A 23,939-nucleotide genomic window follows, 5' to 3' on the forward strand; every position below is an offset into this window, starting at 1 on the left:
AAAAAAAATGTCGCTCCAATTTTCCCGTCGTTTTTTTATGTAGCTCCGCATATCAGCATCTTAAATAGAACATAGTTCCTGTGGCAAACCAAATCAAAGGAATATTAACGGATAGCATACCAAATGGATTTCAAAATAGACAATGGGTGCCACAATAGAATTCGAGTCGACCAGGGTAGGCTGCACCAATGTTGGCCTGTACAATGCACCGAATTAAATTGATCTCATTAAACCTTAACCTAATAGAATGATAATTTGTGTTATAATACTTTACGTTAGTAGCAGTAGTAGTGGTTGTTGTATAATGATTAATGCTTTTATACGCAAACTCTTTAGAGAGGACAAAACATTTTTGGTTTCGATATTGCTGGCCACTTCTGAGTACGAAGTATGAGAAGTGCACCTTGAGTGCCGTTTTCCTTAGTAGAATATTGGAATGCTAGATCGATACAGACTGCTTCTGATGAACCCTAGCACTAAACGCTGTTTCCCTCTAGGACCTCCTAAATACTTTTCCTCCTAGGACCGATACTGTCCGCATTACTATCTAGTTGAATACTTTACTTAACAAATCTAACTGCACCGGCTTTCGACAGAGCTACGATGTGTTAATCAGGTCCTTCATGTCCGGAAATTATGTTCTGAATGACTTAAAGGAAATTAGTCGTTATCGCAAAGTTCATTTATGCAACGCAGACTTCCGCATATGCCAAAATTAAATTGGTAAGAAAGTAATTGAGCTATGATTTTTAATAGACGAATTAGAAGTAGCGATTGCTACCTATAATCTCTTTATATTTCGTCACCCAAACACTGTTATAGTAATAGCTTATCGAAGATGTGTATCACTTCACCTTCGCCAAACGAAAGTTCATATACGCAAACGGCCGTACAATCCGGTCGATTGAAGATATGATTTAGTTGCGCGTGGGAATAAAGAATTATATCGATTAATACAGAAAACTTATTTATCAGTTTTCCATGGTGTCACACTATCGAACTTGCTGCACAAAATAGGTTTATGTATTTAGCTGATCAAGGCTATGCCTAATCAAAGTTCGTAGTTAAATATCAATTTTGATCCAGAAAATGCTCAACGTTAAACATATGAACACATGTGTCATTTGTAAGGCCTTATCAACGCATTAGTTAAACTGTAAGCATTACTATTAAGATTGTTGCTTAAGTTGACTGCATTCGACCTAGGAATATAAGGACCTTTACGATCCGTAGACAATACGTCTGAAAATGAAATAGAAGCTGGTGTCGATTTTAAAAGGCTTTTATTTAATCGTACTTGCTGCTGCTGCTGCTGCTGCTGCTTACATTTACAATGACTAGACGTTCTTGCAACTATAACGTATGGACTCGGACATGTTTGTCCTTTCGCCTTCGTTGCCTTCCTCTCAGTCTTTATCCTGAAATTCAACATCGGTTTGGTAGAACAATTCAGGCCACACCCCGATTGGTTGTTCCTTTCAACCTCATATCTGATCTGATGAATTAGAGAAATTATACCGTAGCGATTGCGCCATTTGAGTGGAATCAGATGCGGTTTAAGAGCTGGCTGAGAGGCAGCAGCGTCTTAATAAACTCTACTGGCCCGCTAATTGGACCGATAGGGCCTTTACATATTTATGCTTAGTGAGCCAGTAGGGTGGTAATTTTTCTACCTAACCGATTTGCCTTTCTTAGTATGTTTCTTCTTTTCGAGCCATTCTCTTCCCTCTAAGTGCTTTGTGTTTTCGACTCCATCGTTACCACATATTGACTGTCATAATAATAATAATCATCATCATCACAATAATCATGGCCATCTTATTATAATATTTTCACCGTTGCTAGTTGCTATGTACACGGACTCCCTCGAAGACGGTGTAGGAGGGGAGCATGCCCAGCTACAGACATGGCGGCGACGCTTGACCAAGGCTGTAGAAAACTCATCAGGTGCGTGATGATGGCATCGGAAGAGATGCGATACGTTAAGGTTGAAAATTAGGCGAGGCCTATTTTCTTGAAGCTAAATTTCTGGTCGACCCATATATTATTAAGCGAATCAAGCGGGTGGTCCGTTGGAGAAGTCACGTAGCTCGATCATATTTGCCCAGACATGGCGTTTTTGATGTAACATGTTATAATACCGTGAGAAGTCCGTTAGTGGTAGCCAAGGTTCCAGGTGCAAAAGTGAACGATAGCTGCTCAAAACGCTCTTCACTCAACTAATGCAAGCTTTGCTCGTTCATCGTGAAAATCGTTCACAGCAATCGTTTGCATAGTTTGTATAGCGTGAGGTCTTTGTGCTATGGCAAGGACCTCCGAATGGTAAATGAAATTGCTTATATCGAGATCGCTTAGGATTCAGCCTAAAGTAGATCAACAGTTACATTTATTAATTTTTTACATCGGTTGGCACTTGGGTTCAGATGCGGTGGAAAAAGGACGTTTCAAATTGCTGAAGCAATCGCACCGTCTGTAGCCGGTTAACTTCAGTTGGACAATTGGGCAACCGAAGAATTCTGTAACCAGTGCGTTGCAGGACAAGGCCAGAATTTACTTAATAAGGGCTTGCATCTTGCGTAGCACAGGGAGCTTATACTTTTTAAATTTATTCCGTATGTGCTTAAGGCTAATTGTGACATCTTCGTGTTCCCGAACTTAAAAGCAACTGGCATTCCCTGCACATGATTAGAAACCGTGGAATCTCTGTGCTTGTGCAAAACGCAACCCGTCAATCTAGCGAAGTTGAAATAACACCGGTATCCCCGGCATGTTTTGGCACTGTGGGCAATCATCATTTTGTGTGGACGTGCTGATGGTGGAGCGGTTTTGCGAGCCTAACGTAATATTATTATTGCGACGCTTTGACGAAGTACTTCATTGAACCCCTTCTTGATCTAAAATGGCGACGGTAGGACGGAAACAAATTGATTAAAAACGTGTGAGTCTCCTCGCGGCTGAACAATGGCCGATGTTGGAACAAATGGCCAAAAATTTATGTACGTATTTCGGAGCTTCGGTTCATCGGCTCTGTCTAGTACAAGCGCAACAATTGCGAACCAGAAAGAACTCTATGGACAATGTTGGCCTAAGCGTCGCCAAGGAGTGAGAACGTTCACATATCATACGACCTTAAGCTCAATTTCGTACCATTGTTCCACTTCCCCTTTTGGGGATGTTTGCGCCTACAGCTGCTGCTACTCCTACCGTTGGTTCTGCTGCGGGCGCCGCCATTCAGCTGACAGCACAGGCAGTAGCGCACGTTACTACGAATGACTGTCTGTCTGTCTGTCTGTCTGTCTGTCTGTGTTTATGTAGATACACACGCTGATGGTACGATGCCTTCGGGGCCCGGCCGCCGGCAGGGGGCGCTCGTAGTAACAATCATTGTCAGTATCATAATTGCTCAGTCGCTCCATTAGAAAGAAATAGTTGTAATACATAGCATCCACGGGTGACACTTCGTCATCACTGGCCTTCGTTCGGGAAAATCCTTCTTCATTTTATATCACACTGCTTCAGATCGGCTAAGCAGTGCTAGTGACGTATTACAGTGACTACCAGTTCTTGTACATGTGGTCAACATGACTTTTCTCCTCTTTGGCGCATGTCTGTAAGCGCACTTGTGCCTGTATCTGTGTGTGCTTTCAAGTGTGTTTGTGCTTGCATACGGACGATGCAACGGGCCTCTCTGGGCATTAGATGACACTGTCATAGTCACTTCTTATCATCGTTATTTTTATCATCGACGTTATAATTGCATTTGTATAATAATTATTATAGTAATAAAGGTGGGTAGATCTTGTGTTGGCTTCTAGCGGCGTGCGCCGCTGAGTACTTTGAGGAACGACCTCCTGAACATGGAAGAGCCGAAGACAAAAGCCCGAAGCCATTCAACAAAGCGAGCGGACTTTTGTCGTGTCAGAGAACAGATATACTTTATCGCTGGTGATATCTCGTTCGCCAGTGGCTACGAAACGCGTCGATATGACAAGACTGATTGAGGCTTATTGACCTCAATCGTTTAATTTACGAATTCAGGCGATAATAGGTGTGTTGATGTCATTCTTGGTACTTCATGCACGTTCTACGTTTATCAGCTTACGATGATGTCAAAGAATAGCTGATGTTCGTATGAACAATATAATGTATGAGTATTTGTCCTATCTTCCTCCCTGTGGTTTTGCCGAACCTGCTCCATGCCTTGTCCCTATCTTGTCTGATGTACTCAACACTGTTCGCAAAATGCAAGTGATGGGCTTTTATTGAATTTGGTCATTAGGTCATTTCCAACATTACTGCAATACAGATAAATTCAGTTTTAGTACTTACTCATCGATTTCGGGCGGACCATGCAATCTATGGCATCATTGGTACGTCATTTTCGAAACTGACTAACCGACCCATTATTGCAGACAGTTTAGTGCTATAGTAACACTGTGGTATGATCGGCCCATTCGATAAATGGTTACTAGAACCTTGCTCGAGACCCAATGCTTCCTATCGTATTTCCCATAATCATCGCCAGCATTAACCTATTTTATCTCATCAGTCTAATAAATGGCTAAAGGGAAGCTACGTTTATGGCGCCCATTTCGCTATGATAAGTATGTGTTGATAATAATAATGATAATATTAGTATCATAATAACCATACCATGTCTATAATAACACACAGTATTATCACAACTAGTAAATAATGCTATATGATCCCACAAAATTACTTAGTTCTACTTGGCTTGTTTAACATCGGTTCAAGGGATTTTAGGATAAATTTATAGCGACTTTGTGTAATACTAGCCGTTCAGTGTTTTTTTTTGGGAAAGTAAGATGGCACAGTCCTATGTCCAAAAGTTGGCAAAGTCTCGCAGAAGACACCGTCTCTCTTCAGTTGTCACTTAGGCGGTTTTGACAAGTCAGGTCAGATAGCTATGTTCCCTTTTTAGTTCCTGACCACTTTTGCGCGTTTCCCGAGGACTATTACTTCATTTCGTCTAAGTTCCCATTGGCCGGACTAATCGTCTAGTCTGGCCAGTCCACACAATCAATCAAATGCAAAATCCTGCTCAGGCAAAAAGTAATGAATGCTCCACATAATTAGACAATGCTAAAACCCATCGATATAGAGAATTCATAGACGATTTAATGCATGTTCAAAGGACATTCAATCGGCGACTGATCGCCAGAGAATGTGTCTAGGCCCTTGAGGACAATTCCTGCCGGCGGCGCGATTCGATTGACATGTTTTCTTTCTAAGATCCTCAATCCAATTACGTTTCTCTACACACCTCATTTATTTGATCTTGATCCTCTTCTTATTGTTATTATTCTTACAGACGTTACTATATAATAGCTATTGCCGTTGTTATTACAGTCATTATTATTATTATTTATATTATTCTGTAATAGCTGATAACGTCTTTTTGGCTGCCTCTGATCCTCCACTCGTGTCCTGTGACTTTTTGTAACATAACTTTTTGGTTACTGCTGTCTTCTTGTTCTTTGCGACCTGTGTGCATACCTGTGTGTTTATGACCCGTGTTGGTAATGCATGTTGCTTGGTAATCAGTTTATCAGTAGTTAGTTGTTATTATTACTGCCTTAAATATTATTGTTACTTTTATACCTACGTGGTGAGCTGCCATGGAGAAGCGCCCCCGCGCTGCTCATCATTAGCATTATGAAAAACTTGGTAAGAATTATTTTCCAGAATTAATTACCTCTACCATTCAGATGTCATCGGCAGGGCCTGCGTTGTAAAAAAAATGACGACATTCATTCAGCAAATACAAACACTTGGCAAGAAAGGGTAGAGCTGACATTCCTCAATGGAGCTTTTGAAATTGAGTGAAGGTAAAAAAAAAGTTGGACCTGTGTTTCCACGTCGCATGTCAGGTAAGGAGAGCGAACGTAAGTCCAGTTAGCATAAATGTTGAGCTATTCTGGTTGCTATACGAGCCTTAACGATTGCCTTCGCATTAAATTTTGGGCATTTTTTTTCGAGAAATTTTTCATTGCGAAAAAAATATACTGATATCATCAAAAATCAGTTTTCATTAGACCTCGGTAAGCTTAATCACGGGAGGGGTGGCAAAGTCTTGACGTTAAATAGATGGCTATGATTAAATAGAGGACTGATTGACAGCCATGGCGATTGAGTGATAATCGCGAATGTGCTAAGGGAGAAGGTGATGCATATGTAGGACTGTCGATCATCAGTGACGACAGCGGAAAGGAACCAATTTTCGCCGGTGGTAAGCTTGAAGGAAAGTGATATTCGGAAATAGTCACTGGAGATGGTGCCGCGTACATGGATAGAGGAGTATAGGTAGAGTTAGTTAAGATATGGAGTTAATAGCGTTTAGTAATAAGAGTTAGTAGAATAGAGAGCGGACTAAAATAGCGGCCCGCGCCATTTGCCACGTCCCAACGGCTGGCCGTGGTTGGTCGGTTTCGACCAGCCGGAAGACTTCAGTCGAACTGGGCTCACTCGTCGCACGTCATTTTCTTTTATATTACTATTACTTTTTACTTTACTATTACTATCATTACTATTAACAGTTACTGTGGTATCGGTTTGTGGCGGTGCAAGTCGATAACATAGGGAATGTGGAACCGACAGCCTTTCGTGAGTGCGAGCTGAATCTGTTATTTGTCGTCGGTACTTTAGTTCGACAGCTTCAGGAGATTAAAACGGTCAAAAAGAAGGGTAGAAAATGATATCGTCATTTTAGGCAAGTTTTGCTGAGACATCATTTGCATATACTATATCTGTGTACGTACATACATACATACATACGTAACTTTGGAGTATTGGACATTTTTCGTTTTTTTTGGTCTCTGGCTGGTCTTGGTCAATCTGTAGGCCGATGGCAGCGGAGGGTGCCGAGCTCCGTATTCACAGTGGGGCTTATTCTTCATTCATTCATATATATATATATATATATATATATATATATATATATATATATATATATATAATTTGGACGACATCACTCGCATCTTCATCATCATTGCCACTACCTACTTATCTATATAGCTATATGTATATCATCATAGATAGTTTATATTATAATGCCACCGACCTCTTGGCATTATATTCGGTGTCTTGTTGACGTTCCTATTTCTTTCTCATTTCATCTATAATAATGGTTGCGATCTGTCCTTACGACTTATTTTAGCTACCGTAAACATCATTCGTATGTGTATATCACGACATACCATTGTAACTAAGTATTAATCTCAATAATCATTTTCATCTTTATGATCTTGTTGTTGATTGACACTTTCAGTTGTCGTATGGGTTATGTTACTTGTGATGTTACATTACCATCAAGCGCAGCGGAATCTTTCCGCCATCGGAAGCTCATCATCCATTGCAGATCTAACTTCGTACTGCTGTGTGTCTGTGTGTGCAAGCTTTAGACCGGCAAGACGGATGTCGAGAACAGGACATGAAATAGGACCTAATGACTAAGGTTGCTGTATGTATTTCTTCCACTTTCTGCTTGTCCTGTTTACCTTTACCTATAATCGTTTTCGTCGTCGTCACATTTTTTTACCCAGTAGTTCAAATTTGGTTAAAGATCCCGTTCACTTTTCTGTAGCAGTATCTGTTGTACCCAGTTGATGTAATGGTAGCTCAAGTTCAGATCGCACAACGCCGTCGCAACAAGACAGACTGTGCAAATCCGTCACCGTTATCGTAGCATCACCATCCTTATACGCATTTCGTCTCCGATATATCCGTCTAAAGTTTCCATATTTGCCATTGCTGTGCTTAGCATCATCGAGGCTAAATTCTATTCATCTATATTCGCCTTGTTGGTTATTAAGATTTACCGTTGACATATTTGTGTTTGTATATATATAAACAAAGCTTGGCATTAACACGTTGATCAACCAACATCTTCCTTTTGAGCTTCAGTTAGTATATTTGATGTCAACTACTTCGTTGACTTGTTCGTGTTGGCCACCAGGAGGCAGTAGTTACAGTTGGGGTTAGATTATCCGCCATTTTTTAATAATCACTTCATTGTTGTCTATTAGCGCCAATTTTCATTTGATTTCGTTTCTGCCTTTCGAACCTTTTAAATCTCTCGCCTAGTTTGTCTATTGTCTCGACAGCGGGACTCTTTCAAATGGGACTTTTGGCATCTAGAACGCCTTTGTTTACCGAAAGCATAGATAATTAGTGGTATTCTTTTTGTGGAATTCACTCGATTGACTTACACATGTTTATATCGTTGTGTATGTAAAGGTTATCATCAGACTGGGCACTTATTATCGGACGTCGGCATCTTTTACTCTCTGATTCTTATGAGTGGAACGCGTTCTGCGCGTAAATGCAAAACACTTTTAAACTGTTGAGGATCACTATGTGTATATGTATATTGCAATCGGCTGTCATAAATTAGTTGAATTGAACCCGACAAAGGAGGTTAAACCTGGTTCGACTGAATCAGTTGTGCTTTATCGTTCATTTTGTTCCCATCTTAATCTGACGCTATCAACATTTTCGAGTTAAGTCATAAGGCCAGAAACAGTCGGAAGCGGCAAAGGAGAAAGCCTGGTGGAAAAGATGGATACACTTCTGTGAAGAGATCGTCAGAGATAAGTGATAGGGTTTGTGAATGGTATCTTGAGCTCTTGGCGTCAATCATCAATATGTGGTTCTTACGCCTCAAACTTGTTGCTTTAGTAATTACTCGGATAATGGACAACGTGTCTGCAATACGTTCTAATGTTAAGCTGTCGTCAGTAATGGCCGCCGTACTAGTCATTTTATTGTTGTTGTTGGAAATAGGCTCTGTTTTTAATCGCTTTTTTCGCAGTTATATTTTTCATTTCCGTTCGATTCTGTTGGTGCTGTGGTCCGCTTGACTGTTTGATTCTATTGTTTTGCTGTTGATGCTGTTTGTCAGATTCTCATTTGCCCCTGGTAGTAGTACTAGCAGTCGTTGTTATTATTATTGCCGTGGCTGTTGTCCAGTCTGGCTTGTAAAATATGTAAGCGGCGGTTCCCGGTCCCGTTTCTCAGCTGGATAAGCAGGATGTCACTCTCGTCTTCTGCTGGATATTGCTGAATGTAGTATGCCTACATGATATAGTTCCTCGCCATTTGGCCGGTAGGTGTTTGTATTCTGGACACCTTCGACCACGTGCGTGCTGCCCCTGCACCACAACAGCAGCCAGCAGCAGTAGTAGAAGGCATTTTATCCCTGATGATGCTAGTAATGGTAATGCTTAATCCAGTGTGTGCAGGTGGAACCAGCTGGCTGGCTGGCTGGCTGATATTATCGAAGTGCAGCTGTTCAACGACAGTGATCGGGTATTTGTTCTTTCGATAATCCGGCTTTTCTCCATCTCGCTTTTTTGTCGTTCAGCTGTTGCAGCATGAACGTATGTTACATGAGTGTTTCTGTCGGGATTTCCTCGCCACATACGTAGAGAGAAAACGATCATATATCTTCGGCGTCCTTCTTCGCCTTGTCTGCCCTGGCAACGGCGTAATTGGGTTTAATTATGATAATTAGAGAACCATAGACAAGATTAACGTGTGTCTGTCCGTGTGTGTGTTTGCGTGAATGTTTAAGTGAATGACTTATTGAGAGACTGAGACTGTTTAGCCGCAGGAAAAACAACACACAACAACAACGTACGCCGCTTCTTATCGTCATCACCGCCTTTGCTGTATTCGTAGTCGTCATTGTCGTCGTCATTGTCGTCGTCGTTGTCGTCGTCATTGTCGTCGTCGTCGTCGTTGTCGTCGTCATTGTCGTCGTCGTTGTCGTCGTCATTGTCGTCGTCATCGTCATCATCGTTGTCGTCGTCGTCGTCGTCGTCGCCGCCGTGGTCATAGTTCTACGGCGGCTGCGGCGTTGGCCATGTTAAATACGATTACGTGTAACCAACGAGAGCCGCTTAGGGACGTTTCTACTCCGCACACTTCAGATCGCGCAGACAACCAGCAGAGGCCAATCCTCTGACTATGATTTTTATTTACTCTCGACTGCAGTCGCTCTGTGTACGTATAACATAGCCGACGTACGTTAAGCCCCCTATTCCCATGTGTCGGAAATACATTTAGCGATGCTGTGAGATTCTCTTCCCGTTTCATCAGGGATACCCCACACAGGACTATGTGAATCTATCTAGACAGGTATAGATGTCATCAGAGTTGGTCTTGTTGCTATTATTGTTTTTACCGCCGTTTGGGAGCAGAGGACTGATTGTGTCCGTCGGCTATCTGGCGCTGCCGCGACTAGTCATCGCCTTCGTCATAGTAGTATGATCATTATAAGTTGTAGTAGTAGCGAGTTACAAGTGTCGACTTTTACATAATAACAACATTTAAACACATTGTTCGGCTATTAACATCGCTACATATGATTGTAGTAGTAATGCATCTAACAAATAAATGCCTTAATGGGTCTTGTGGTTGCTTGCTTGGGCGGTTGGTAACCGTAACCTTAAGTAAATGTAACCGCTTATCAATAATTATACAGTAGTAATTCATCTACATTAGTCGGCGTCCTCTCGGAAGAGGTACGTCGTCCAGTACACCAGGTTGAACAACGCGAACATTAACGGGAAGAATATTCTGAAAAACGAAAGCAAAAAAATTTTCAAGTTAGTCAACGGCTATCAGAGATTATCACTATTGATTACTCACTCCTGCCAACAGTTCTCACTGTAAAAGCAACCAGTCACGACACAAAACGTCGATCTATTCATCTATCTATGTATCTGTCTCTACGTACGTATAAGCAAAAGCCACGATGCGGACCATTTATTTACCGGGGGTGATTTTCACGTGCGGAAAAAGAGCCCTGCTTTCTCTTCTGGTTTTCCTTGTGAAAGGGCTGTAAGCCACACTACCCCGTCACGTTCTAAGGATTTACCTAATCTGAGCTACTTTTATATGAGGAACTGTGGCGCCGGAAAAAATGTTGTCCACTTGCTGAGTTAATGCCTCGTCAAGAGCACATTTTATTTATTTGACAATTACTTTTTTCCGCTTCTTGCAATAGTGTTATTGTGTAAAATGCGGAAGGGTCTCATTGCCTTGCAGAAGGTACTTTGTTAATTCTACAAACGCAACAGGGCTGAACATCCTATTTGCACTATCTTTAATGGGTTCCATAACTGCAAAAACGCCATAATTTTGCACGACTTACTGAATACCCCATAGGTTTCATACTGGAAAAGGTCGAGCGCTGACCAATGCTACTTCGGTCTAGATTTTCGCTCAAGACGAAGTGAATTACGTTTCGTTTCCTCAAGAAATATTATGGTGATTCCGTTATTCAAATAAAGCGGCTAATACGCTTAACAGAAACACTGACATATACAGCTTTCCATGATAATGCTGCCACGGTACTCAAACAGTAGAGATTTGACGACCTCCTAACTCTTCGTGGAGCTTTTATACTATAGATGGGGTTCATTCTTTACTCGAGCAAGGCAAACGCCATTTCTTTTTTGACGTCTTTGAAAGACACGTACGACTGTCTTTCTCTTCACTGCTGTACACTTCTAGTGTTACCTGATCGTGCAGGACTATCATTAGAACAAGAATCATCATGTCACATCTACCTGTATAACTGGCCACAAGGGAACCCGTTCGAATGAGCAACACCACTTGTGAGCGATCTGGCATAATATGAGTATAATATGCATGGCAATGATGATCTATACTTGTTTGTGGGAGCAGTTCCGAATGCTCACCACGGCTGTGTTCAGACAAAGGTTGTTATCTATAATGCGTAATATAGAGACGCTTTATGAATTTACCGATAATTAGAATACAAGAGAATAGCTTCGCACAGCGGGCCATTAAGGACATCCACTCTCTATGTTTCGAGTATCGCTGTTAGGCATTTCATCAGACGGCTGGCTTCCACAACGAGACAAGGTGTGTCTATCCAGACCTAACCTGGACCACAACGTAGCAGGCATGTGCGTTGCCTACTAGGGACATGGCGAAGATAGAGTAGTAGAAACGTCCATCCGATCCGACCAAAGAACGTTGCACCGCTACGTTTTTTTATAGGCAAAGGAAGCGAAGTACCGGAATCGGTCGTAGACTTTTATATATCTATCTATATATATATATATATATATATATATATACTGGATAAGGCAAAAGTGTTTTTACAATTGGTGGCAGAAGATGCGCGAATTAATAATATTCTTATATAATTTCTATACTCCTATAATACTATGTTATGTCTCGATCAGCTGCATGCACAACGTATGTGCAATATTAAGTTATTACTATGTTACAAGCATTTCAAAGGTTACTCTGATACCAGTCTCCAAAACCATTTATGACTACCGCAGATTGGAAATATAGTAACTCTATCGCACCGCAACGTAGTATTATACTTCTACTAGATGGACCCATGCGCTTTGCCTCACATCTGTGTTACTATTTATTTATGTAATTTGCTAATATTACATCCAAATTATCCTAATCTAGAATACTGACCAGCAGTTACTTCATTCGGATTATTCCGCCCCACCCAACCTGTCACGCTTTGGCGGTTACTTCGTCAGCCTGTTCTGCTATGAACGGATTCGAGTTTAAGTCTTAGAAATATAGGCAAATGGGGCAGCCTTCGGTCGATTTTTAATGAGCGTCGTGATTGTTTTCTAATCTGTTGTTCCTTTATAATCAGAAACTGAATATATCATGAACATGTCGTGATGATTTTATCTCCACTTAGTATGAGATTTTATATTTTATTTTCTTAAAGAGTTTTTCTTAAAGAGGAAACAACTAAGTTGTGGAAAAGACGTTATATATAATAATTATAGGTTCATTATGAATTGCTTCTTGAGCTTTGATATTTTTAGTTCGATTTCTAGTGAAGATTTCTCATAAAGGTCTATATAAATTTCCATACTTATTTGAACCCTTTAAGAACCGCGGGTCGCACAAGGCGTAATGCTCGAGTTCATAATCTGAGTGGGGGCTTTGTCTTGAGCTAGAACACTGTCATCCTCATTCGTATTGCACAAACGTCACGCCGTCGATCTACTTGTAGCCTACTTGTGAAGACTTTATAACGGCCGTAGTGATTTCCGACCTCGCTCGGCCATGTCGACGTAATGGCTCTGGTGTTCCTAACGCTGGCAAGGCACCATACATTGCATCTATTGAAGTTTTTATCCCTCGACATAACTTGAGTGTTGGATGAGGTCAGTTGTACGTCCAGATAACTTTTTTTTTTTAAATTAGGAGTGCCAGTTACGTCCTCTGTGGACGGTGCCCTACCTTGAGATAACATCAATCCTCTTAGACCGGGTAGGGAACCGGGAAAGCCACGAACGGCACAGGTTTGAACTCGTGGACGATGGACCTTTCATATGAACCTGCAATTGCAATGAACAAGTTTTAATCATCTGGTTATTTCTGCACAAGTTCAGGCGAAATGTATACTGTAAACGCTCTGTTACTCCAGCAAAATTACGTGTGTTGGAGCTGTCGACCCCGGCTAGCAGCACTGATTAATATCGCAATCGTCTCTGTCTCGTTCCATAGAGCCTTAGCACTTTGTTATTGCGCGACAATGTAAACATGATGTATAAGCCGGCCGTGTCGTATTTAACACACAATTCTGATGCTAGCGACAACTGTACCAAACTGTCACAGGTATCATTAAGTCAACAACAATTAATACTACGAACGACGATGAAGTATAGGGCAAAGTTACCTACAAATGCTTCAATTTGTTTTTGCAAGTTTGAGCAAAGGCACTTCACTCGGAAGAAAAATACAACAAGCTACTAAACAACGTAAATTAGAAGTGCCATTATTTCGCCTGAAACATATTTATGACTATTATGGTTAGGAAATAAGCGATCCTTCCTTTCAAATCTGTCGAGGAATGGTTGCAAGTTTAACACTTTAAAAACGGCTTATTGGTTCGTATATTCCTATAGTCGAAGGGTTAGTTAGACTGGGATTCAATACCTCTCATAAGCGAGTGATTTTTGACGTGTGAGTCTTACAGGTCAGGAGTTCACGGTGGAATGCTGACCTTAATTTTCAAAAAGAAGTACTTTATGGATTGCCTCTTGACTATTCTATGTGAAAGTATTTACCATGCCGAGAATTTTCCAGCCAAAAAAATCGTAGGCTTAATTTTCTCGAGTTGGGGTTTGTTGGCCGGTTTCTCAAGATTTGAGAAGACCAGCGCCTTACAACATTCTTAGACTTGATCACCTCTTTTTGATCCTATCGAGCTCGTTTAATAAGATGCAAAAGACACGGCTTCGATGACTGACTTAATATAGTTCTGTAAGTACATAGTGTCAAATGTACCACTATTATAATATGTAGCAAATTACTAATTTCAATAGACTCTGATAGTTATACTCGTAAAACACAATGCATATATGTTGTAAGATCTAGGAAACGAGCGGCGCATTGCCTCTACTTAAAGAGCCAGCGTAACAAAGACTGAGAGAGCCGTTAGCAAGAAGAAGCGGTTTTATATGCGGCGTGCCAGCGACAGCGTCATCCCAGTTTGCCTGTTATTGCTACTGCTGCATGATAAGCTGACTGGTCGGTCGTTCGTGCTTTGCGTGCAGTTGCAGAAGGCGGCGGCAATGAAAGCCTATTATACAATTGGGTCAATCGGTAAAACCATTAAGAACAAACATGAGATAATAAATTTGCGAGCGAACTCAGTTTGACCTGCTTTGTTCTTAACCAGCTGAATGATCTTTTCAAACTGAGTTTATCGCATTCAGCCTCTGGAAAGCGGAACAGAACCTATATACTTCGTACTATTTTACGGCCCAGTCTACGGACAACGTTAGATGCTGGTTGCAGCGCGAGCTTCACTTATCGGGCATATTATTTATACGTAAAGATGCGTACTGTGAGCTTGTATTTGTTGAATGAGTAAGCCTTATAGGTTTCTGTTAAATAATTCCAATATAAGGCAGTAAAGGTGCAATTTTGCAATTATTGGCTCCGCAGTCAGTATAGTTGAAACGTCAGTACAGTCCCTAATTCGAGGGAACGGATTGGTAAATATAAGACGACGAACATTGAAGTTTACCGGGGTCGAAACAAAAATCTACGAAAATTAGAATGTTATCATCAAGACCTATATTGCATATAGAGTGTTTAATTCTAAGGCCATTACAAAATTTTTATCTAGTTTATTCAGGGGAAGATTTCTCTTGCGTATACCCATTGCATATACGAGTGTCTGCGAAATGCCTCAATAATTCTGCCATTACTGGTTTGCGCAAGTCGATTGTTTTATTCTAAACTGGGTGATACGCGTAGTGACTACAGAGGTGCGCGAAACGATTGATAGCGAAATTAAGCCTGCTTTTGCCATGTCATATCCCTAAATCTAATAGATAAAAAAATCCCTAGACAGATGAAGACAAGAGAGAGTCTTCGTTGCTCACCTCTTAAGGCAGGCACAAGGTTACAATTATATGCAACCCTAATGCAATATCTTAAATATTATTTTGCTATGCTGGAAGCATACTACAAAGTATTATCATTAAACTTATTTTATTATTTTATTTAAAAGCGCAATTGACCATGTAACTGTCTCAACCAACTAAAGGGCAATTCCTTCTCCTATGTTTTGAATAAGTCACGTGTATCGTATCGTATCGTGCATCATCTTTAATTCTCTTCGGATTTAACACTAAAACGTCTGCGGACCAAGCAGGTCCTAAATTCGTTTTCCGTCATAAATATTTACCTTGTATACGGGTGGTCAACAAAGCTGTCATGTGAGTGATGATGTATTCTTATTTTAGTAGAGTTAAAAATACAGAATTGCTAGCAGTTCGTACGCTATTGCTTTGATACGGACATTATCGTACAGAATGCGTCATAAGTTAGTACTTAATTTCAACTCCTCCGAAATCGAAGTTCTGTCGTTCGCGCAAATCATACCATCGCATCATTACAGATCACGAACGATGCCGTGTTTATTGCGCCAGTACCTTGCAATTATATGTCTGCAAACACAGGGGGCACGCATAAACGTGGAAACAAAATACAACCATTGGACGCACCCTATTGCACTTTAAACGTATACGTTATGACATGATAACAGGGTATCATGGAAATATAAAGATAACATAAGGCTGCCTTCGTCCAGTTTTTACTGTAATCATTTACATATTTAACAGATGTCAAATGAACGTTCTAACTCTCTAGAGACTTCTGGCTCATTCTGTATGTGTATATATATATATATATATACTCTGTCAATATCACTGAGATTCTTTTTTTTTTCGCTTTAATCACTGAAATTTGGTCATAACGACTTATGTTCACCCGCCATTATTAGTAGTAGAAGAAGACCAGTTCTTCCCAGAACAAAACAATCTGGACAACTCATCATGACAGAAAATGGTGCATCGTTTCCGGCATTTGAGGGAAGATCTGTCATTCTGCAATGTCTGCTTGTAAGACGAACCCTCATTAAAATTGTAAATTTTCAATTAACCCGAATAAACAGTGTATAATATCGACGATCGGTATACAACTGCAGAAGAAACAGAAGCTGGTTCCAGCACAGCGGAGAGGAAAATGTTACTCAAGAAAGAACGGAGTGAAGTCGAGAAGAGAAATCAATGCTGTACAAAATTTCTACGTTTCTTATGATCTTTTTATTTCAATTAAAGCACTAACGAAGAGATTTGATGTGAGTGGGGGTCTTGTTTATGAATGTGTCAGGTATACGTAACTTTTTTTTGTTTTCTAAAAATGCAGACAGATGCTTTCAGGAGCCGAAGAGATCTGATTGATGTCATTTGCTTTTAAGTATTGTCAAAAATAAGAAGACATGTAGCACTCAATTTTCTTCGATGGATAAATATCCATTAACGATGGAAAAATCCTGGCGTGCTTCCGATACAGAGCATGTGCCTATTACGGGAAAAGGCAAATTTTCGGCCAGTGTTCATGTTCTGAGTGCAGTGTCCAGCGAAAAGGACGATTCGTCACATCTTCGGCAAAGGTAAACGAATAAAATAAGTTTATCTGCATGTTCTACGAACTGTTGTGCAACTGTTGCGCGTCTCCCAACAAGGTGGTGCACGGGCCCATACTCGCCAATTAGGACAAGATTGGCTGCCTGATAATAGAAGCATGGTCTGCAATAAGCACATACGGCCGCCGAACAACTCAGATTGACTCCGCTGCATCACTACATATGGAGTATATTTGAGCGAGCATGCCACAAGTCTCAACATGAAAAGGTAGCACATTTGTAAAAAAACATTTGAAAAGAACCTGCGAACGGTTTAGGACCCAAAGTTAAGATGTGATCGTGATCGATGACGGTAATATTGAATAAATGTGACCATCAGACATGACACCTTTCGTGCATAAGGAAACCGTTGAAATATATTTGCTTTTGTTTAGATACGGTCTAGGAAAAGAATCCGGATTTAGTTGCCACATATTGTATATATGGAAAACTAGGGCGGAAACCAACTGCTTCATTGCTCGTAGTAAACAAAGAATACTCGGACTAGTATGTAATGTGTAATATATGGTAACTATTCAAATTCGCATCGTGTTAGTAAGATTGGCTTCAACTGTTTCGGTCTTTGTATTGTCTTCACGATGTTGATGTGCAAGCATTATTAGTTAGCCAAGTCGTCTTCACCTCTAACTTGGCGTCTGCAAGTGATTAATAAAATGTTTATCAACATAGTTTTTATATGAAAACAAATTTTCCTAGGATAACAACTCTGGTACACATTTCGGAGAGATGCTCCGTTTCGTATAAGACATTTTCGATGGGCGTTCGAACGCAAGGACGGCTTGGTAGCTTTAATTGATTGATTTCTTCTTCATAGTTGTATTAGTTTAAATATAGTTCGGTCAATAGGAACAACAAGGGGGATTATATATCAGTCGAGTGTCCAGCGCCTGGATACGATAACAGTCAAAAAGAACATCTATCTATCGTCACCCATTCATCTGCTCCGTAAACCTGCCTGCTGAACAAAGACCACGACAGGTTTTCCAAAACGATGCGCTTTCTATTGGGTATCACACGCAGAGCTACATGCGAGCCAAAAATTAATATAGCTTGTTGTAAAATTGATATGAATGTAATGTCACCTCTTTTAGCGAAAGGTTAACTCGAATTTTCGAGTTCTGAGGCATATTTTGATGTGCACAAAATGCGTCTGTATTAGTCAATCCGTATGGCTGTTAGGAAACAGGTGATATAGAGGGTGACACTGTTTACTTCATATACCCCTCTGTTGTTATATGCGGGTAACAAAGGTTCGATTCCAACCTGTACAGAAAATACAATGAATCGTGATAGTCTTTATTAATTATTGCTAAACGTTTGGCTTAGGCATGTTTACGTTTAAGGCAAATATCGGCACAACCAGAAAACTGAAAAAACTATTAGCGATAGGAATAGATAAGCCTGCTAGACTATGGTATGCTGCTTAGTGCGATCGATCGCGTCGTGCGCATACTGGATCAAGTAACTACATAACGGGCAACGGGCGATTCGATATACAGTGCAGAAGATCTGTTGGTCATTGGCCTACCCTTGGCTAGGAAGGCCTCACAACGTTCGAATCTAATGTCGGACCCCAAGTAAATTATAGGCTCAGAATCTCTGGTTCACTGTCGATTAGAGGCGTTTTCTCTAGAACTGGTGATGTTTGTTACTGACCTCGCACTGTCGTATTTCCTGCGGTGGCGCCGTGTGCGTTCTCTGGCGGGGCACGAGGATATCAGCGTCGTTGGGCAGCGCGTTACGTGCCATACCGCCCCTTTCGGCACCACCACCCTGGAATGGCTGCGACGGCAGAGGTGAGGCGATGGCAGAAACAACAGTGCGGCAGTTGCGGCAGTAGCAGAAGCATTATCATCGTCATCATTGTTATGACAGGCAGCGACGTCGTCGTCGTCGTCGTCGTCGAGACGCGCGGCGTATATGTACCAAATTGCGTTTAGCATCACCAACAATAGCAATAACACCACAAAAGTGACATAGAATAGGATGCGGCGCGAGCATAGTGTAGTAAAGACCACAACGGGAAAGCAAAGCGAGGCGGCGGTGGCGCAACGTTAAAAAGGATATGGTATGTGCGCTAGCGACTCAAAGAGGGGTTCGAGGGCAGCAGGGAGAGTGAGTAAAGTACAAGGTTGGCAGGCGGTAAAAAACGCCACGCGGCGCTGGATGAAGAGGAATGTTTGAGGTTCCCGCATCCCGCAAACGATTGAGGACAAAGAAGAAAGCAGGGAAGGAAATGCAAAATCAGGGACGAAAAGAAAGACAGGGATAGATGGACAGGCAGGGGCAAAACGAGATGCGAGAGAAGGAGCAACGGCCAACGATATGGAGGGAAACCGGCAACCGGAGAAAGAGCGAATTCGATTAAGTCGCCAAATTGATAATGCCACGCCATCTTTTCCGGGATTTCCTTATTTTAGCAGGAATCCTTTATTTTACCTCCGTTGCGTGATTTTCCTATACTTGGGATGCTAGTAGCTGGGAGAGAAAGGAGCAAAAGGGGAGAGTGCAAAAGAAAATGAGCCAAAACAGTGACAGCCTAAACAGCCACATTGTTTCACTCCAGCAAAGGACTTTCAGAGTTGGCTAGAGCAGATGCAAATGGCCGCTGCGGTAGTGAGATGAAACTGACATGACAGCAGAAAAAGAAACCCAATACTTCGGTGGAATATGGAAACTACTATTCGCCATTGCCATTCTCGGGCTTCGAAAGGAACAAAGGGAGTAAATTAGCGAGGATGCTCTAAGTCTTGATAGCTTTACAACGCTTAACGATTGTTTACGACGCTACGACGTAATCAACTAAAGCGCGCAACGCTTTAAAAAATCGAGAGATACCAATCTGGCTCGCCAATAGGAAATAGAGATGCGTAAACGTGAATGCCACTGCAACAACAATTGCAGTGTACTACGCTTGCGGGCTTCTAGTATCATTGTTGCCTACAGCTGGCAACAATGATACCATTAGAATAAAACTAGTACTGCTAGCGTTTTGCCGAGTGAGTCGAACACGTAAAGAATAAGCACAACGAAGACAGTATAGAATAACCTAGTCTATAAATAAATAAACAAACCAGTACAGTCTCTTCGAGTTCAGAAGGTTAGACAATATATGTACTGCGTATACGTTGTTATTATTAATATAAGACAGTTACGTAGTACTCATTAACAAGCAAATTGGCACTTACCATAGCGAAGGCTTCATCGCAGTGGTCGATGGCGCTTTGGTTGTTCTCAAGGCCCGCGGCTGCGATCGAAGCAGGCAGAAGCCACTTCTGCCGCTGCTGGCTTGCCTGCGGCACAGACTATAACCGTTGCAGGGTACACATATCGGATTGAATAGCAAGCAAGCGTACGGGCGATTTGTCATGAGATTACGTATTATAAACAGTTGTGAGATTTATCATAATGTGATTATTATTGTTATTATAGCCATAGGTGGAGGAATACAACGTTTATTTATTTGTTCAGTCACGAAGTGCATCATCGTCGCAGCGATTACCATCGTTAACATTGTACGCCATTTTACCAGTTTATTAATGAGTGACGAATAGCGGCCAGAAACAACGTGGCAAAAGCAAGCGATAGCGCCGTAGTCAACCACCGTCATGGTCATCGTGGTTTCATCGTATTGTGTGAACACGCCGCAAGTACAAATCCACCATATCGTGACAGACAAGCGTGATTGAGATAAGAGGAGGGGGGCAATATCCACACCGACAACGTCCCCCAGAACCCCCATATCGTGCCCACCAGACGTCGGAACAAAGTCCGCCAACAGGTCAACCAGACCCGAGAACGATTATGAAAGAGCATTTGAGGAAGACAAAAGCAGCGGACGGGCTCGGATTAGTCAGTAAATCAGCGTCCGGACCGATAATTGGAATTGCCATCGTTATTGTGGTCGGAGTTGTAGCCATCGGCCGGCACGCAGCGGTTTTGTTATTGTGTTACACATGTCCATTTTCCATCCGATGATTTTTATTCATGCAAATTCCACGGTCAATCGTTGGTTTCGGTGGCGGAATTATGACAGGGTCATTGAGATCGTTCGAGATTGTTGTTTGAGACAGCCGGAAGCCGGGAGTCAATGACGTGTCAATCGGGAACATCGCCGAAGTGGTGAACGAGGCCAGTGCCATTATCGTCAACGACGGTAGTGGCATCATCAAGATAGTCGGCACACGCACGCCAAATGCACGAAGCCAACCACGCGAACGAAAATCAAAAACCGTTTTCAACCGTTAGTTTGTTGTTGTTTAGTTGAAGTGAGGTTGAAAAACGCGGGTCGCGTTCGAATAGAAACGAAGACTAGGACGAAAGAAAGGTGCATTCGTAAGAGTCTACAAGTTGTGGAAAAGGGGAAAAATAATTTGTGGTGAGGAACCGTAAGCCTACTAAAGCGTCGAAAGGAAGGATTGAAGTTCGTTGAGATAAAACAAAGTATTCAAATTTTAGAGATTGACAAACTTGGAATTATGTCTTTGTCTACCAATATTATATAAGGCACGATACATCGGGTGGGCTAGGACTACCCTAAATGCCAGATAATTATCAACAGTCACGAATCGCTCAATACTGATCATATTGAATGTGGTTAGAGTTCTGTCAGACGTACCAGTGATTTAGAATAGGGATCCAAAATGCTTTGATGAATACCCAATTACAGATGTATGTGAAAGTCATCTACCTTTGTTTGCACAGAATACGCTTCAAGTTCTTTCCGGAGATATACTGAAGAGGCTATTTAACAATATGGAACAGAAAAAGAACAATGAAGTCTTTCGCGTTTGTGAATCAGAAGGGCGTGACGAATAGGCTATTAAGGCAGGTAAGGCAGCCGTACTGCTAATATGCCGACGCACTATGGTATGATATTATTATTACATACAAAGCAACATGGAGATGATGAAAAAGACCGTTAAGCGCTGGGCTTCATTCGCGGTTATCATTTCTGACAGATGAAAACAACACAGCTGGAACAGATAGGCCAACCTCGTCAGCATGCATTATGGACGGTTTTGAAGAATTCATTTTGGCATTTCTCTATAGAAAAAAACTTAAACCGAGACATTAGCGTCGATAAAGTTATGAGCTGAAAGGCTAATGAATAGTAGCTCATTTCAAAACGGCTCTCTAAACCAAAAATCCTCAGATTTTGATATGCTATTCCGGCATACCCGGCGGAAAAATGGGTATTGCAGAAATAGCTCTACGATGCCTGAATGTGGATCTATAATATTCAGTCATAGAATCATTTAAAGGTCATAGTTTTCACTCTAGAAGATGGCAGGTTCATATATAGCGATCTTCTCGTGCTTAACAAATCAATGACATAAGTAAAAATGCTTCCCTTGTCTATATTGTTTACTTAACTAAATCAACAGAAAAATCATAACATGTAGTCATGAGGAATGCATTCATTCATTCATAGAAAGGCCGCAGGTTGAAATTGGCTCGTGCTTACAGCATGCTACGAATGAACCGCTAGAGAACAAACGTATATTGATGTTATTGTGTGTCGTATTATGTGAATTCGAAAGGGAATACCGACCTGCTTGTGGATGTTCTGCCTCCTCTGATCGGACCGAGAAGCGTAGTTTACAAGGGCGAACTCAAGTAGTGCCCCAAATACGAAGGTCAGGCACACGCCCGTCCACACGTCAATGGCCTTTGTGTAGGACACGGGCGGTAACGAAGCATTGATGCCTGATGATATATCAACATTAAAAAGCAAAGCAGCACTTTCCACAGTTACTGAAACGTATTTCGGCATGTACGTAGACCAGTTTGCCGTCTAGTTTTAGAATCAAATTTGATTCTGCACTGTGGGGGTCATCAATTTAAGCCAAGCGAATATAGACAAACGCGTCTCTCGGCTTCGATAAAAAAAAAGTAATGTTTTTTCACAGAACTACTTATCTAGAACCTACTTCGGCCCTCGCATAAATTGCCTATGCCGATTTTTGAGATTTAACCAAGTTTTCTCGCTGGAGCACGCCACAAGTGACGTACTGTTCGTTATTATTAAGCCAGTAGTTTGGCAAGATTATAACAATACCATTGTGTCAAAAGACCGTATCCGTTTTCCGATATATCCGCCCATGGAAGTTTTGTAGATCATATAGAAAATCGTCCACGTTTTTATTAAGTAGATGTGGCAGGAAATAAAAGAGATGATCGTGTGATTGAGTTGGTTCGGGCTGGATTACTAGTGACAATGCTCATCCCAGTAAAGGTCTAGTTGTTTTTTGGACGTATACAAGGTATGTGCGAAAAAAAAACCCCTTTCTGATAGAAAGATAGAAATCCGTCTTTAATTGCTTTGTCAACCGGATTGTACGTCTTAGTTTTCGCAGACTTGGCTAAAGCGATAAGTTTATTAGGCAGAAATAATTGAGATAGCATCATGCTATTTCAACCGCACCAAATTCAGGTCATAACGTTCTTGAAGTGACGCCTAACATCGCGAAGCTCGGTGGAAAGCATTACGCATCACTTCAAGTGGCTATAGTTGGATCTACAGAGTGCTTCAGCTTCGAGAGTTTAACGTGTTTTTTGACGTACAGATGGATCCAAACGATTTTGTTTAATGCACAGAAAATACTCCACATTTTTTTCAGTGAAGCCTATGGGCTTCCATCCTCAAGCGCCACCCCTAACGACGTAAAGTTCGTTGCAAGACGCCCAAGTTATGACTGATGGTGGGGTTCGATCGAAAAGTTCTTTTTAGTTGAAAAAATACACCTAGTAGGACCTACACGCACGGCATATCCTGACAGAAGTCTGCGCTAGTCTTTTCCCTTACAGAACTAGAAGATTATTCTATGACTACCTAGAGCTATCTCTATCGTTTTAATCTTTGAGCGGCCGCAACAGAAACTGTAAAAAAAAACAA

The 23,939-nt window shown here is 41.4% G+C and overlaps 2 protein-coding genes across 15 annotated transcripts in view; one reads left to right on the forward strand and one right to left on the reverse strand.

Annotated features, from left to right (window-relative positions):
* The window catches only part of LOC111244093 (oxysterol-binding protein-related protein 11-like), a 33,877-nt gene extending 23,381 nt beyond the window's left edge, over window positions 1-10,496 (forward strand). Inside the window, exons 11-12 of one of the 3 annotated variants that reach the window (XR_015321945.1) lie at window positions 7,289-7,480; window positions 9,626-10,496. Coding sequence is in view for 1 of the 3 variants with exons in the window: in XM_086981153.1 (XP_086837279.1) it covers window positions 7,289-7,421 (133 nt within the window). In the remaining 2 variants the exon portion in view is untranslated. Of the gene's footprint in view, window positions 1-7,288 lie in introns of all 3 variants that reach the window. The other 2 variants (XR_015321946.1, XM_086981153.1) reach the window with 2 other exon arrangements.
* Window positions 1,267-23,939, reverse strand: part of LOC111245979 (glutamate-gated chloride channel-like) — a 74,876-nt gene continuing 52,203 nt past the window's right edge. For 7 of the 12 annotated variants that reach the window (XM_022795082.2, XM_022795084.2, XM_022795087.2 and 4 more), the window contains 5 exons: window positions 22,596-22,750; window positions 20,230-20,346; window positions 18,698-18,823; window positions 13,279-13,376; window positions 1,267-10,599 (listed from right to left, as the gene is read on the reverse strand). In XM_022795082.2, the coding sequence (XP_022650817.1) occupies window positions 10,521-10,599; window positions 13,279-13,376; window positions 18,698-18,823; window positions 20,230-20,346; window positions 22,596-22,750 (575 nt within the window). In that variant the 3' untranslated portion in view covers window positions 1,267-10,520. Of the gene's footprint in view, window positions 10,600-13,278; window positions 13,377-15,526; window positions 18,305-18,697; window positions 18,824-20,229; window positions 20,347-22,595; window positions 22,751-23,939 lie in introns of those variants that run through there. The other 5 variants (XM_022795083.2, XM_086981158.1, XM_086981157.1 and 2 more) reach the window with 5 other exon arrangements.

This window comes from Varroa destructor, unplaced genomic scaffold (assembly GCF_002443255.2).
Source record: "Varroa destructor unplaced genomic scaffold, Vdes_3.0 BEIS01000002.1, whole genome shotgun sequence".
In the NCBI taxonomy this organism is placed as follows: domain Eukaryota; kingdom Metazoa; phylum Arthropoda; class Arachnida; order Mesostigmata; family Varroidae; genus Varroa; species Varroa destructor.